The sequence below is a fragment of the Apis cerana genome, linkage group LG5 (assembly GCF_029169275.1).
Source record: "Apis cerana isolate GH-2021 linkage group LG5, AcerK_1.0, whole genome shotgun sequence".
Taxonomy (NCBI): domain Eukaryota; kingdom Metazoa; phylum Arthropoda; class Insecta; order Hymenoptera; family Apidae; genus Apis; species Apis cerana.
In genome coordinates this window covers 9519691-9536262 of record NC_083856.1, presented here as the reverse complement: position 1 = coordinate 9536262, position 16572 = coordinate 9519691, and the positions used below count along the sequence as shown (strand labels likewise).

Sequence of the window (16572 nt, the reverse complement as noted above, 5' to 3'; positions counted from 1 at the left end):
ACAGAAGAGAACAAAGAAATAGGAAAAATTAGTGATAGTTCGCTCCATCCGATCACAGTGCGGTTCGAAGTATGCAGAGCTATCGAGAACGATGCGACTCGGTGACCGAGAAGGGCGAACGACGCGAGACAATCGCAATTCTCCGCTTGGCTCTGCTCTGCTTCGTTGGCACGTCGCGCCGCCGTGAGGTAGAGAGCAGAGAAGAGCGCTCGCGATTGGGAGAAAGAAGCATGAACGAGGAACCCGTTGGAAAAGAGAGAAAGAGAAAGAGAGATAGAGAGAAAAGAGGATAAAACAGCAAAGGAGAAGGTGGATAGGGTGTAGAGGTTGTGGAGAAAGAAAGGCAGAGAGAGGTTGGCGCGAGGGAGAAACTTTGACGAGGTGGTGGAGGAGGAGGAGGAGGAGGATGAGGTAGTAGAAGAGGAGTAGAGGAGAGCGAGGAGAGGACGGTAGGTAAAAGAGGGTGAGCCGCAGCAGCGGGCGACTGCGGCTCTGCGAGAGTGTAGAGAGCAGGAGCGAGAGGAGTGGCGCGACGCGGACTGGTGAACCGTTGGGGACGAAAGGGGCGGAGGAGGTGGTTGGTGTGCGCGGTAGGGTGACGCGGAGGGGAGACGTAGCAGGGAGGACGGAGGTAATTTGAGCGTCACACGCCGAGCGAGCGAGCGAGCGGCAACGAACGAACGCCAGGCAACGTCTATGTGCTACATAAAGAGGCTCCCCCTATCCTCCCCCTTATGTATCCAACCCATCGCGAACCTACGATGTGACGCGACCCATGTACAACGCGTCCCAAAAGTCCCGTGTTGCCTGCCTGCTGCCTGCTTCTGCCTGGCTGCCTGCCTGCCTGCCTGCCTGTCTGCCTACTTGCCTGTCTGCCTGCCTGCCTACTTGCCTGCCTGCCTGCCTGCCTGCCTACTTGCCTGCCTGCCTGCCTTTGCCTGTCTTTGCCTGGCTGCCTGCTAGTAGCCTGACTCTGCTTCGTAACCCGGTATGTCCCAGAGAGAGAACCGCGCTTCTCTGTGCCGGGATATAGCGTATATGAGACCACGGGCGCTGGGCAAGCACTAGCTGGGAAATGACTTTAACCCGGGTTATCGAGGGACGACGATGTCGACGACGACGGAACGAAACGGAGGGTAGGAAGGAAGGAAGGACGGAAGGTGGTAAAGGGGGAAGACTACGAAATTTTTCAGGAGCGACCCATACTACGGTGAACACTGTGAAGGCAATGATGTTCTTCCACGCTGCCATAGGATACCTGTGAAAATCTTCCAACCAAAGGGAACGAGCGCGTGGGTGTGGTTTTTGGCGGCAAAGCTTCCTCTTCTTCGAGAGTTGTAATGAGTGTAAGAGTGTATCCGCATTACATATACCGATGCAGCTATATATATACCTGTACGAATACTTTCATCGACAATTCGCATTCGCCCTCAAGCCTTTGCTAATGTGTGTATTTTCGATGAGGACGCAAGCGGACGCTTGTTCCTCTCTTTTCATTACCTGTTTTTTCAATTTGGTTTATCACTTTTGTCCGTCCGTGAGATTTTTCTCCAGAGTTAGAAACGTTCATGCGTCAGCTGGCGATCAATATCGATCCATCTTTTTTCTAGATCAATATTTCTTCGAATATTTCTCAACACACACAACTCGTCATTCTTATCAGTGATCGGTTGATTCGAATCAGGAAATCGGCTCAAAGTATTTCTAGAACGATCCCTAGCTGGTCGATCGTCATTCAAAATTTCCGCGGGGCCAACTATTTTAGGTCACGGTATTTCGGCGATTCCGCCTCGATGGAACGCTCTCCTAGACTGGGAAAGAATGGACTCGGAGAGTCGTTGGAAACTCCACTCTGGTATCTCCGAGTTCCATCCTTTTATATTTCGAACATTGGTATGTATATTAGTAAGTACATGTATATTAGTAAGTTGCGTAATAAATTGGAATAATAGGTAAAAGAATTTGAATATTAGACAATTTTGGTTAATTTGGACAATTAATTTGGTTAATTTTAATTAAAAAATATATAATAACTGTTGAAAATCACCAATTTTGAATAAAAATTTTTGTTAATTTATATAAAATAAATATTAAAATTTCGCGAAATAAAAACAAAATTTATGAAGTATTTGATATCATAAAATTCAAAATAATTAAAAAATTGAAAATTTAATCCGAAAATATATATATATATATATATTTGTTTTTCTCTTTTCTTTTAAATATTAATAAATATCGATATCTATTAAGATTCTTACAATTTTATCTTTCCAAAAATCAACACTTTCATGCCATAGGGATTTGGATATTAGAATAGCTGCAAATGTTTTGATTTTCATAGAGAGTTTTTATACATATACATACACACATATATATATATATATTATTTTTACATATTTGATACGATAATTTGATATTGTAGTAAAAGAAAAAATAAATATGACAATAGTAATAACAATGAAAGAATTTATATTTTTTCAAAAATAAAAATCGTATCACAAATGTTAAACTTTTTAATGCTTGAATAGAGAAATAGTTCCGCCTTGGAAATGTGATTTATGATCGAACTCTGAGAATGATAATTTGTTTACCGAGCAAACCTACAAAGAGGGTTTCTCCTACTCTTTCATATTCTCCACGCTTTCTCCGTCGTTCGTTCATCGTAATATGTATATACCTTAGGACGCGAGTCATATGAATTTCCATGGCACGATCGCGTCACGGCTCCGGCCACTTCACACCTGTTATTATTATAAAACTCTGTTGGGTGGTGTTTCCGATATGCGCGTGCGCAATTGCGCTATAACATCGAAACGGGTATCACGAGTTACGCGCAATTAATCTCGAATCGTTATCATTGATTTTGTATCGTTTCGCATAATCTTGTTAGAATTAATTCAGTATCTTATATTCGTTATTCCTTCTTCGATTCTATTATATTTAATATCAGAAATTGTACTTCTCGAACCTATGAATTATGGATGCTAAGATTTTGACTTCAAACTTAACCTCACTCTTCATAACACGAAGAATCAAATTTCATCTCGATTCAACACATGCCATATGAAAAATATGTATGTATTTTTTTATATAATTTAACAAAACTTTATTATATCGATTTTTAAGATTTTTTATCTTTTATTTTGAAATATTTGAAAATATTATTTGAATTATTAAGTTTAACATAGGTATTTTATTTCCAACATCAAAAGATTCATTTAAATCAATCATAAGTTATAAAAGTTAATATATAATATAATAATATAATAAAAATATAATAATAATTTCATTTATTTAAATAAATATATTTCGTATTTTAGATTTTTACTTGTTCTTTTTTTTTCTGTTTATAAATTTAATAATATTGTTCTTTGAATATGTCTCTAGATATTGCAATTTGTAGGTGAGAATAACGGAGATATAGAGCGTTCAATTCATGAAGTGGTTATGTTCGAGGTTTGATTAGATGTTTGTTTAGGCTGGGAATTGCTCGGATGTCGGTAAGTGTTTGAATTCATACGGTACATAACTTCTGGTTTTATTATGCTCGTAACCTTGAACGTCCTTGTACGATGAACCCATATATCACGCTACTCTCTGCAACTCGGGAACAAGGTCATAGCATGTACATTTGCAGCAACTTCTTTTATCACTTTCGCTTTCTGCGGCCGATGATCGTACTTATAGTGTGATAATACATTTTGCATATTAATAATGTTATTGAAAATATAATAATCGTGTAATCGTGTGATCAATGATTGTTTTTTAAATTCATCGGTTTGATAAATAATTAAATAAATTTAATAATTAAAAATCGATAAATATCGAAAGAAAATCATATTTTATATTATTATTTAACTTTTAAGATTCTACCGATCCGAGAAATCTAATTTTCTATTATTTATTAAATTATTTTTCTATCTATTTCTAACTATGATACTACAGTAAAAAGAAAAAATACAAAGAAAATAATCATTAGTCATGGAATTCTAATTTTTGAGATAAATAATTTTTCTTCCATTCTTCGACTGTTCTCTTCATTTTTGTTTTTATTCTCGTGACCCTCATGAAAAAGAAAGAAAAAGAAAGAAAATAAACGTTGCTCGATATCGGCCTCGACTGTCACGAAAATCCGGATTGGTCGCGGGGGCTGGCGATCGCATAATGGGCACGGGAGCGATGATAATGGGCGCGCGCAGCGTCTTTCGAAACTTCCTATCGGCCGGTGACGTCGTCGTTGTACATCCTGTATAAGTACATACGTATATGTGTGTGGCATCGAGTATCGGTATTAGGGCGGAACGAACAGAGGGTGTATACACGCGATGCTTGTATACGTCGCAAACCCACGCACACTTATGCACACCCACATATATCTATACACTCTTTCCTTGACGTGTGCATGTACATTACCGACCAAAAATTTGAAATTATTTTCTCGACTGTACCTATACAAAATTTTATATAAATTTTCATAATCATTCGAAATTAATTCTACGAATATTACTTAGATAATATAAAAATGTATTATGGATATCATAAAGATATCCATGCTATCTTTGCACTATTATTAGTAAAATTATAGTAAGTTGTAAATGAGAAATTATCATAACGATTACAACTCTTTTCTCTTTTTATATCATTTTCTTAAATATATCATATCCATTTTTTATTTTAGTGTTACATTCCAGTATAAGAATTTACCATTCGAATTTTATCAAGCAATAATTTTTCTTGCTGTAATAAATTTTCGAAATTCCATCGTAATAGGTAATAAAATTACAATTATGAATTTTTCTATCGAAATTAAACAAATTCATTTTTATCAATTTCTTTCTAACCTAACTTTTTTCTTCCAATCTCAAAATCGTATTAACTTACAGCGATTCGAAACTTTTGATCGATAGTGTATATCCGCGATGTCGACGCGACATACACCGCGTTCCGAAAGGCTTCCTGCCATATTCGAGGAGATAGAGAGTACTACACATTCGTTGGTTACATACGCGATAAAGAATCGTTCGATGGGTGGTGGAGAGGGGCATAGACGAGCATTAACGAAATTGTTGTGGCGTCACCGATTCACCCATCCTCTGCACACACCATCCCATACTCCTCATACTCGGGTCCCATTTTCACCCTCGTCGACGTATGTGGCATTCCTGAAGTCCTCGGCCGCGATATCGCCGTAGGGTTGATGAAATTGGTACGTTGATTAAATTGTTGCTCGGAGCTGTCGAACAGCCGCGACTAGCCGCGAGTGAGCGCGTGTCCGATCGAACGGCGTATACCACGATCGACCATCGTCTACCCTCTTCCCCCCCTCCTGCTCCTCGTTTAACGATGGATATTAATCTTAAGCGGAAAAGTTGAACAAAGTCGGTGATTCTTTCATTAAGATTGAATAGTCGATGGGGTTGGTTTCTTGTACGTTGAATGCAATGTTGGATAAAACGATTAACGATTACAATTGAATTTTAAATTGCCAATCAACGATTAACGATTAAAGTATTTTATTTTATTTTGAAGCTATGTAAGGATTAAGATATTTATAATAGTCCATCGACGATTAAAAATTTGTTATAAAGATAAGAGGATAAAAAGAAATTCAATTTATTACAAATTTTTGAATTTATAACAAATCATGCCGGATATCCAACGACTTAGATCTTGAACTATAGATATGCAAAAAAATTGGGTCGGTACGATGTCAGGAATCGCTTTTCGAAATTTGCATTTTTCCATCATTTTTTTTTCATATTTTTTTGTGTATTTCTATTCGCGATTAATTAATCACCAATTAATATAAGGATGATTTGATACTCGTTGCAGAAGTTTCTCGTTTTATTTCTTTTTTATGTTTTCGTAAAAACAAAACATGGCATTAAAAGTTTATTTGCAAAATTGACGCTTTAAAAAATTGGGTAATTTTTTTCGTTTTTGTAAAAAATTAAAAAAAAAATTATAACATAAAGAAGAATTTTTAATTCGTTTACAATTTTATTCTCGTATATTTCTTTACTGTGTCGCATAATTAAGTAATTTTATATCAAATACAAAATTTAAAGAATAAAAAAGAAGGAAAAAAGAAATTTCCTTAGCCGTAGAAAGAATCTGATAAGCGATTTAGTATTAACTTAAAAATTCGAGGCACGCGTTTGAAACACGCTGTATGAGGCGATCTTTATTAAAGTCGGCCCGGCTCGCTAAAGGGGATGGCAGATTTAAACCTTTCTCTACGAGCAAGCCATCGTACCAATTCTATGACCGCGTTTATATCATTCTATGTTCCTTCAACAAGTGGAACTTCAAAAAGAAGTTACAGTTAAACGACTAAGCTCCCGCCAACGTTTTCTCTGCAACCTTGTACCACTCACAGTCACCCGTGAAACTTTTCGATTGTGACTCGCGTCGCAACATCTCGAAAAGTTGAAGATTCTCGCTCTTTCGTTTTTACAAAGATAAACGTATCCTAACTTCTTATATAATAATAAAAATGTATCTATTCAACATGTCACGTTTAATTATCCTATCACTCATAAAAAAACTAATAACCCAAATTTTCTCTCAAAATGAAAATTTAAAGCTAAAAAAAATTATTAAAACCAAAAAGCCATAAAATTTCATAAAACAAAATTTTCAAACTGAGAAATTTTGAAAAATTCTGATTTCGATCAAAATATATCGAATGAGTCTCTTTACTCGAACTGATTAATCGACGAGAAGAGGATGGTCGAGACCGATGTACTGGACAAAACTTCCAGCCTTGAATTTCCTCGCGAGATTACATAAATGCGGCGCGTTTATTCAAAGAGGATCAATCGTCCGGATAATCCGGCATCCGTTGAAACTTCCGGCAAAGTTTCTGCGAATCCGCAGCCACGTACGAAACAACAGAGAAAGAGAGAGAGGGAACGGGAGTGAGAGGAGGAGGAGGTGGAGAGCTCATGAATGAACGAGTACGCGGCAAGTTTCCAGCGTGCTCGAAACAACATGTACCGGGGATCCATTTCTTAGCGCGACAACGGGAACGGTCGCGCGACCGTTTTCAAACTTTCAAGGGCTGAAACTTGCTGGTAATAGCGACTGCGCACACGTACATACATACGTATGCATTGGAAAAAATTGAAACGTTCGCGCGATTCACGGAACGTAGCAACCATTCGGCAAATTATTTATCGCGTACGACTTCCGGCTGAACCTATTTTGTTTCGTAACCGGTTGAATTTACGGAGGAGGTTATTCTTGGTGTTAGGTCGAGGTCAAGCGGTCGAAAGTATTTTCGGTCGGATTGGTCGGATCGGGTTTAAGGAGGGGCATTTGGTTCGCATATATATAAATTATTATTGTGGATTTTTGAACGGATTTACTAATTTTATTATGTATAGTAAAAAAAGAAAAAAACGTTATTCAAATTTATAGGGTTTTCACATTCTTCCCATTCATAATTCTTTGAAATGTTTCATTCTCGACACGTTAACCTCTCATTCCGCGACTTTTTACCCACGTATATTGAAATCGAGCATTCGTTCCAACGCTCTGTCCCCAACATCAAAGCATCGCCCACGACTGACATTTGTCAATTCGCCGTCCCAAAAATCACGACTAAAATTCTAGTGGAGACAAAACCCAACAACGAATGCAACCCGCCCCCGTCACTACCGAACCACAGTCCATGTCCCGAATACGACACGATGTTATGATATATCTCACGCAATGTTAAAATTTTCTCCTACTCCAAAGAAAAGAAGAAAGAAGGAACGGAAAAAGAGAGATAATCCTCGATACTCCCGTTAAACTTTTCTTCATATAAATTCCTCGTAGCTTATACGCAGGGTTCGCATGACACGTCTTCCGTTGGACTTCCACCCGAAGATGGCAACATCCTCCTCATGGGCGGGGGTATAAGGACGAATCACGGATCGCTTGTCGGTATTCGTGGCGCGGCGCACAAAGAGGATAGAAGGTTGATGGAAAGGTCGAGCGAGCCGGAGCACACGATGTCGTGGATATAGGGGCTCGGAGGGGTTTGGAGGGGTGAGGGGATGAAGGAGGAGGCGGTCGAGGCGGAGGGTCGCGCGATTAATTCGCAGAACGACGAAGGATATTCCCGCGGCTGGCCCCATATAAGCCCTCCTCCCTTCCCGAACCCTCCTCGGCATCCCACCGGCTGTCTATTTCTCTCCCACCCTTCCACCCTCTTTCCCCAACCGTATGCCGTGTCCGCGGCATTAGGCGTCGATCTACCGAGATACGGAGATCGAGGCAGCGGTGGTGCGCCTCTGGCCTCGTCGATGCCAGGCACGTCTGCCTTTTGGGGCGCCTCCTCCGCCTCCTTCGTTTCCCCCCTTCCCCTCCTTCCTCATCCTCTATGTACGCGCACATAGCGGACCAACGTTTATACATATGTACACATCTATATACATGCATATAGATCCGCCGAGAACGGTCTACTACACACTTCTAAGTCCGTCGCGCACACCCCTCGATTCGTTCGCGTTCAACCTCGTGGGTGTGCGCGCGTTCCTGGACGCGTTTCCCCCGTGGCGCGCCACGTATATCTTCGTATTCGTGTGTCCAACACCGACCCACCGTACCAGTGTGTGCCGTGTGCACCTATAGATCCGCGGGGATCGGCACATAGCCGCGTACACGCGAGAACGTTTATGTAGCGCGCTGTCGGACGCGCGAGAGCTACCTAAACCGACCAGTGTCGTGGAGTACATAGCGGACTAGGAGTGTGTGACGTATATATACATATATATACGTAGCGGGCAACTGTGCCGCGCCGCGTGGTTATATAAAGGGGAGCGACAGAGAGCGAATAGCAGGGAAGAAGAGAGTCGAAGCGAAACGATGGTGGGAGGAAGCAGTGGGGCGCGGAGCCATGCGGCTTTATGTAGCGACGGTGTGGAACACACGAGCGGTCGTCTCAGTCCGTCCGTCCGTCGGTCGATCATTGGGTCGGTTGGTTGGTCGGTCGGTCGCTCGTTCGTCGTCGGTCGGTCCGTTGGTTCAGCCTGTGTACATATAGCGTTGGCCCCATGTAACGCTAGGGGGGTAGGACCGCGAAGCCGTTGGTCCTCCTTGTCCGACACGCGTTTGCTACCTGCGAGTCTGTCTTTGTCTCACCGTTCTCGTCTCGGTCGGTCGCGCGCTCGCGTGTGAGTGAGCACGCTACGGGCTTCCGCGAACCGGGGTCACTTATGTATATAGGAGAGGCGAGTCTCCACGGCTCTGTGCTACTACTCCTGCTGCCTCGCGAACTCGCCTGCAGACCAGATCCATAGTTAATTACCGGCCTAATCTCTATTCGCGATTGCCCGAAACCGCTCGTAAATCCGTATCGGTGTGTGCGTGCCAAGCGCCACCGTCGAACTATCCCTCCCCTTTCCCTTTACCTCCTTTTCCTTCCTTCCTTCCTTCCTTCCTTTCTTTCCCCACTCCGCACTTACCATTTATTACGAATCTTCCGTTCTTTCGAATTCTTCTTTTTCGTCCATGCTTACATTCAATCTCGCGTCCTCCTCCCTCCTTTCTCCCTTCTGGCTCTTGTTTCTCTCCGTGACCGTGTTCGTAGCGCGACACGCGTAAAGATAGCGCGTCCGAATGCATCTGGGTCTCTGGCCATCGTTGCGGATCGCGAACGAAAGAAAGAGACTCGGGCAGGGTATAAGGTTCGCTGTGCACGAATGAGAAGAGGAAAGATCGAATGCACGGTAGAGAAGGGTGAGAGGAGAGAGAAGGGAATGTAGAAGGGAATGGTGGAAAGGAGGGGACGAGAGGTCTGGCGAGAACGTATACGCGGCAGGATCGATCCCCACGATCGATCGCAGCGATATATACCGTTAAGAGGGAATCGGCGAGATCGGCGTGTTCCGGGCTCGACCCGCCGCGCTTCCGGTCACGAGGAGCGAACCACGCTCACTGAGGAAGCAGCCTTTACTTCTCTCTCTCTCTCTCTCTCTCTCTCTCTCTCTCTCTCTCTCTCTCTCTCTCTCTCTCTCTCTGTCGTTCCCTCTTCCGTTTTGCTCAGCGTGTCGTCGTTTCGTTTGGTGACTGGCTAGCTCGGGTTGGTTGGTCAGCTCGTCGTTTCTCGGGCTCACGTTCCTTTCGACGAACGCGATTCCGTGCGAAAACGCACGACCGACCAGCCGCGACTCTGGAACGGGTGGGCTTCGTTTCTCTTCGGACCGAGTAGTGTGTCTGGTCGTCGCGTTTCACGGAAAAGGGGAGTAACAAGAATCCTCTTGAAAATTTGGTCCGTGAACCGAGCGACCGCCTTTCTCGTCTCGTGGACGGATTAAAGAGGAAACCGGTCGTCGCTCTGTGCCACGAGCCGCGACGATCGCCGCGTTCCTCTTCGCTCGATCGATTATCGAGCCGAGAATGCCTGAGCTGCTGTCTCGTTTCTGAAGGGATCAGTTTCGAGAGAAGGAAGAGTAGAACGTTGGCATTTTTTTTTCTTTATCGACTTGCAAAATGGTTTATGAGACGCGTGCTTTTTCACTGAAGATTCATGGGAAGGGATCTTGAATTTTTTCAATGATGGGTCTTTTAACTATCGAGTGTGTAGTTACGGTATAACGCGTAAACGTAGGTTGAATATTGTTTACGATAAGTGCGCTCGTCAATGTAATTTGAATTAACGGGAATTATATGAGATCCTTGTTCTGACAAGTTCGTTCGTGAAAAGATGTATCTTGTATTGGATAGAGGATAATAAATATTTTTTTAGACAGGACTCAATGAAATATTTATTCAATTGAAATTGTGAATGAAATTCCAGAGAGAAAGAGAGAGGAAAACATAAATTTTCATTATACTATAAATAATATAATATATTAATACATTAATAAATAATATATATATTACGTATTTTCATCATATTTTATAAATATAAAGAAAATAAATAGAAAAAAATACTAATAAATATCAATATGTTCTTTTTATTTTTTGAAAATGAACGTTTATCTGTTTATGGGAAAAACGCGGATAATAAATAAATACTTTTCTACATTTAAAGTAAAATTTCAAAAGATAGAGACGCACGATTATGTAAGTTCCAAGTGACACGAAGATTATAGAGTTAATTAAAAAGCAGCAGCTCAGGCTCGACGGTTCGAAGGCGGATTCGCTCACGCGAGCGGCGCGTAATCGATCTTTTTATAATCGATTAAGGCGGACGACGATCGGGACCGACACAGGCGGGTCTGGCTCTGGCGACCATTGGCCGCGAGGCCGCCCCGTAGAATCGATCCCCGCTGACCCTTCTCGAAACAGGGTCACGCGAGGGATATTTCGAAATCGAGCCGCTGCTAGGAAGCATCTCAATTCCGCGAAGCCCTCCGCCCTCCAATTCTCTCTCTTTCTATTATCTTTCTTTCTTTTTCTCCTTTTCTATTTTCTTCCTTCTCACTTCCTTTGTTCCTCGTAGATATCGTCCACTGATCGCGACGAAAAAAGTTTTCAATTGCAAGTGTTCAATTGAGGAATTTTAAGTGTTAAGGATCGAATAAAAAAACGATAAGAAAACTCTTACGTGTGATTTTATTATTAATATTCCGAATGTGGAAATTAAGAGTTTCGTGAAAAAAGAAGTTTCTTAAAATTTATAGTTTTATTCATTTTCGATTTCATATATTTCATATTACATATATTTTGTAAAATAGAATATTGAAATTATTTAGAAATTTTATATCTATCGTGCGAATTTCAAATCATCTTCTTTCCTCAGAATTTCCTGAGATTTAATTCGAAATTCAATTGTTACGTCTTCCCGATTCTAACTTTTGTAACCATTCTCCTCGAAACGTCTCCACCTACTGTAATCGTTCAAATCTCTATCTTTTATCATCTTATTTTCTCCACTCTATCGCAAACATATTTTTTCTTTGTTACTTCCTTCTGAAAAATTTAAACAACTCAAAGACAAATGAAATTATAATTAGAAAAAATATAAGAGAGAATATGCAATTACAAATTTTATTTTCGAATTATAAAATTTAAAGCGATTAAAATTTAACGATCCAGAATCGACGCGATTACTTTCTACTTTCAGAAAATCGCGAACCAGTTTCGTAAGGCGACAATCGTTCGAGCCTCTCATGGGCTGTGTGTAAGAAACAAGTCAGAGTTATTAGCCCTTTTCGAGGCGATTTCCAACAACGGTACCGAGCAGTGCCGCGTGTCCACTTTCTCCGAAATCATCGCCGAGCCGCTCATTACGCTCGATATATCGTATATACCGTTTCTGCTCGTTTTATTCACGGACCATACTTCATTTATCCCGTCATGTCCACGACCGCATACTGCATCTACGCGAGTTAGTTCCGCGATTAGAACAGAGTCTAACGATGCGAGGAGAACGCTTCTGTTCCTAGCTGTTGTTTCTTCGTCAAGCACCACTAGTCCAAAGGAACAGTCTCGAATGTACCATCTCGAATCGGATTTATCATTGTGTTTTTCAGAACAATATAAAAAGAAGTAGAAAACATGAAATGTACAAAATAGATACCAAGTTAAAATATATTTATAATATTCTTAAAAAAAATTAATTTTCTGTTTTTTTTATAAATAAACAATATTGGATTAAATTTTTCAACTCTCAAGATTACGATTGCTATTATCGCATGATGGAATTTACATCAAATCGTACAAATCCTACGAAAAAAAATAACTCTTCCTAACCTCAACTATAGCTTAGATTTCACAACTTAAAGAATGAAGAATCTAAAGATCCAAGTCTTTTGAGCACATCGACCGAAGATGGTTTGCCATGTTGGTGCGCGAGAAGAGCCGCGTGCGAAGAAGAAGAAGGTAATGGCGGGTACGCGAACCGTAGCCGTGTGCCCTGGCCAGTCGGTATCTTCATCCTGGATCGTCAGCGGTACGGAGAGAGAGGCCGGCCACGGGGGAAAAGAAGTCGGCCACACCTCGAGCGGTCCGCGGGCAAAAACCGAGCCACGCTTCGCTGCCCGTTCCTTTGACAAATACGTCGCGCGGAACGACTCTGTGTGCCAACCGTGCGAGCCAGAGACTGTCCACCCGGATGGCCGAACAAGAATCGATCTGGGGTGTTACCCGTCGTGTGCTCGATTTTCTAATTGGAAAGGATCGCATCGGACATCGAAGATGAGTTGCGAGCTGTTCTCTAGTTTGCGTCAACCTGCCTTATCGACTAGTCAGCTTGTTTCACAGCCCCTACTAATTAGAACCATGTGTAAAAATTTCAATTTTCTACGCGATGTCATCGGATATTTGTTTTTGACTGTCGAATTATTGAACTAATTTGGTTTGAATTGAATTGATTTCTTAGATGTCTTATTTTGAAATTTTTATATCGGATTCAATTTGAAACTCTCGAAATTTGAAATTATAATTATATAAATTTGAAAAAGTTCAAATTGAAATTAAATTTTTGTTTGAATTTGAATTCATATTTTTTTTAATATTAATTTTTAATATTTTTTTAATATTAAAAAAAAGCAGAGGAACTTTTTGGTAAAATTAATACTGATTTTTTCAAGATATGAAAAACAATTATTTTTCTTATTTATTTATATTATATCAGTTATTTATATTTAAGATGATATTACGAGTCGATTCTAATGTTAACTTCGAAATTCGAATTCAAATTTGTTCAACTCCCAATTCAAATTCAAATACAATCTTAAATGTAAGTACAATCAGATATGCAAACATCGAAATCCCCTACAATTACCTTGAAAACCATCCTCAGAATCAAATCAGAATCCAAACAATTCTTAAATCTATCGACAAATTCGCACGATAGAGAATAATTTCACCGTCCACTTTTCTCGAGTCGAGTCATTACCCAACGCTTAACGATCTCCACGCACTGTTTAACCCTCGTTTATTCGTCCATTCTCGCGACTTCTCGTCACCAATCGTGAACGCGTTTCCGTGTCAACCGATTCAACCGATTCCCACGATCCTCGTCTATCGATCGAACGAACTAAAAAAGTACGCGAACGATACCAAAGATATGAATTTATACGTATAAGACGTCAATAAGACGTATAAACAAGACGAATACAAACAATATCTGGAAAGGACGTGAAACTCTATCCTCGTTTTATCTTTGCCTACGACGACAAAAATGTAAACAAAACAACGCGCAAAAAGTGAAGAAAGATCTAGAGGTCGAGCATTTGAAGAAATTTAAGATGCCTTGTGTTTTGGTGTGACGTTACTAGGCTTTTCAAGAGGGGATTTCCTATTAGTGGTGGGGATGACGTTCGAGCACGTATCTGCGAGAAGAGCTCGAGCGTAAAAGGAATAAATACGTAATCGGGGATTTTCGTTAAGTTCGGTTTCGAAACATCGATTCTCGAGTGCGGATAGAGGCGGAGGAAACGATCGATCCCAGAGCAATCCCCGTCGACATTTTGTCCGCAGTGAAACGCGTGTACCGAGCGCATGCAGCCGGGCCAACCATTATAGAGGACGCGTATAAGACATGATCGTGCTGCGGTAGAGTCATGCCTAATAAACCAGTAGCCGGCAGTTACTGGCATACGTCATTGTGCAGTTGCCCGGTTTCCACGCCGATTTTGAACCGCGCTTATCAGAAATACACCGATAACCTTCGACGAATATCAAAATCAATCGTGATGCTCTTTTAGAGAGATTGATACTGTGGACAGGATCAAGAATCGATTAAAGTAATAAAGATGAATTCAAATTTTTGGTTCAATTTTGGCACATTTTTCGTTCGAAATAGCGATCGAATAATCGTATCGTGTTGGAAGAAGATAATTATTCCTTTATTTCTCAATTATGTATTTATTTAGAATCGTAATCTTTTATAGTTCCTCTTCTATTTTTATAAATTTATTTAAACGTCAATAAATTTCTTAACCAATTCAGAGATATATATATTTCATATAGATTATTTCTCTCGTATTAACCTGTTAACCATGAAAAAGGAGTCAATTCATTGTATAAACTATCGATAATAATAATTTATTTTCTTACTTTTGTTTTAACGAATCATCATATTGGAAATATTTTATAATATTAATACATATAACAAAGATATTTCTTATAAATCTTCTCTTTTACAAATAATCTCTTAACAAAAAAAAAAAATAAAGAAATAAAAATAAAAAATAAAGTAACGAGATCAATGGAAAATAAAATCTTTACGAATGGATTGTACTCTCTGACATATAGTGGAATGATTGACTTACGGTTTGCCCTCGTCACAGGCTGTTCCAATTTCTCGTGGAATTCCAACTTCAAGAACTCGTATTCCGCGATTACCCCCGTCCGGCCACTCAATTCACCTCTCGGCTTCGAAACTCCAATTGAATCTGCAATCTTTCGATAAGTTCTCACCCCTTCGGTTCCATGGTTGAAAACATTCGGCTTTACGCTAACGATTATTACGGTTTATGAACGGTATACGATTTGGAAAACGCTTTACGAGTTTCGTTCCGCGCTACATAACTTACATCACCATTTCACTGTGCTTTTGTTTTCCCTGGAAACTTTTCAAGATATATTCAATGGATATTCCAATTTTGTAATTATAATCTCTGAAAAAATTTTCGAATTTTATTTTTCAATATTTTAGAAATAAATATAAAATTAATTTACACAATACTCAGGCTCGATGAGCCATATTTTCGAAAATTTTCGAAAACCGCGGCGAAAAAGAGACATCTTCCTTCGATTCCTTATCCGCGCTCATTAAATCGATTTTGATCGCGCTTTCGAATTCCGAGAATATGCGACTAAACGAGCTTGAATAATTCAACGAATGAATATTTTTTACCATAGAACAGCGTTAATCTAATCGGGCGAAACCTGTCTCAAAACAACAAAATCCATTCTTCGTCTTATATTTTTTTAAATCTTAAAATAAGATTTTAAATTAATCAAGTAATTGTTATTTTGTAAGTTTATTACAGTTTAATTTCATTTATATATATAAATTAATTTGATTAGGTAATGACTAAGAGGTTTATTTTTCGATCTTCTAAAAGAATCGAGATAAAATCAAAATAATTAAACTTCTAAGTAAAATTAGAAATTATAGGTGGAAAAAGAGGGAGAAAACGAGATAGCAATGTTTTAATGAAAAAACTCAAAATGAAAAAAATGAGTGTAAAAGGCGAGAATATTTAATAAGTAGCGACGATAAAATGGCGGGAAAGGCGGTTATAGAGGGCGGAAGAAAAGCAGGGTACTCGAAGCTGCTTTGCATAGGTATGTCGTACCTTGACTAGGATTCGTAAGACGCATAAATTTCGCGGCGACGCTCACGGAGATCCGCGCGATTCACGAGCGCGACGCGCGCCACGGAATTTTCATTAAGGCTGATTTCATTTCGCCGCCTACTCCTCCGCCTGCTTCGAGCCGGAAAGACGACTATCGAGAGCTCGTTTCATAGATTTGTGGCGGTACGGATAACGAACACGAAAACTATTTATCTAGTTTTCTCTTTTTTGGGAAAAAATTAATCAATAATAGTTTTAAAGGAAAAAAACTTAATAAAATTTCTTTATAAGAGAAAAATAAAAAAAGGAGGAATTAAAATTGTAA

At 39.9% G+C, this 16572-nt stretch overlaps 1 protein-coding gene and 2 long non-coding RNA genes across 6 annotated transcripts in view; 1 reads left to right on the top strand and 2 right to left on the bottom strand.

The window, feature by feature from the left end:
- Positions 1–16572, top strand: part of LOC107994456 (dynein regulatory complex subunit 7-like) — a 116772-nt gene that overhangs the window by 70145 nt on the left and 30055 nt on the right. The window contains exons 1-2 of one of the 4 annotated variants that reach the window (XM_017051390.3): positions 2495–3074; positions 3404–3500. The exons of 2 other annotated variants lie outside the window; for them this stretch is intronic. In XM_017051390.3, the coding sequence (XP_016906879.1) occupies positions 3495–3500 (6 nt within the window). In that variant the 5' untranslated portion in view covers positions 2495–3074; positions 3404–3494. Of the gene's footprint in view, positions 1–2494; positions 3075–3402; positions 3501–16572 lie in introns of those variants that run through there. One more of the 4 variants, XM_028665087.2, reaches the window with a different exon arrangement.
- LOC133666097 (uncharacterized) lies at positions 3174–9976 on the bottom strand. The gene is made up of 2 exons (XR_009829714.1): positions 9456–9976; positions 3174–4246 (listed from the first exon to the last, which is right to left on the bottom strand). It is a non-coding gene; the product is annotated as an uncharacterized LOC133666097 (long non-coding RNA).
- Positions 11602–13855, bottom strand: LOC114577053 (uncharacterized). The gene is made up of 2 exons (XR_003696793.2): positions 13724–13855; positions 11602–11907 (listed from the first exon to the last, which is right to left on the bottom strand). It is a non-coding gene; the product is annotated as an uncharacterized LOC114577053 (long non-coding RNA).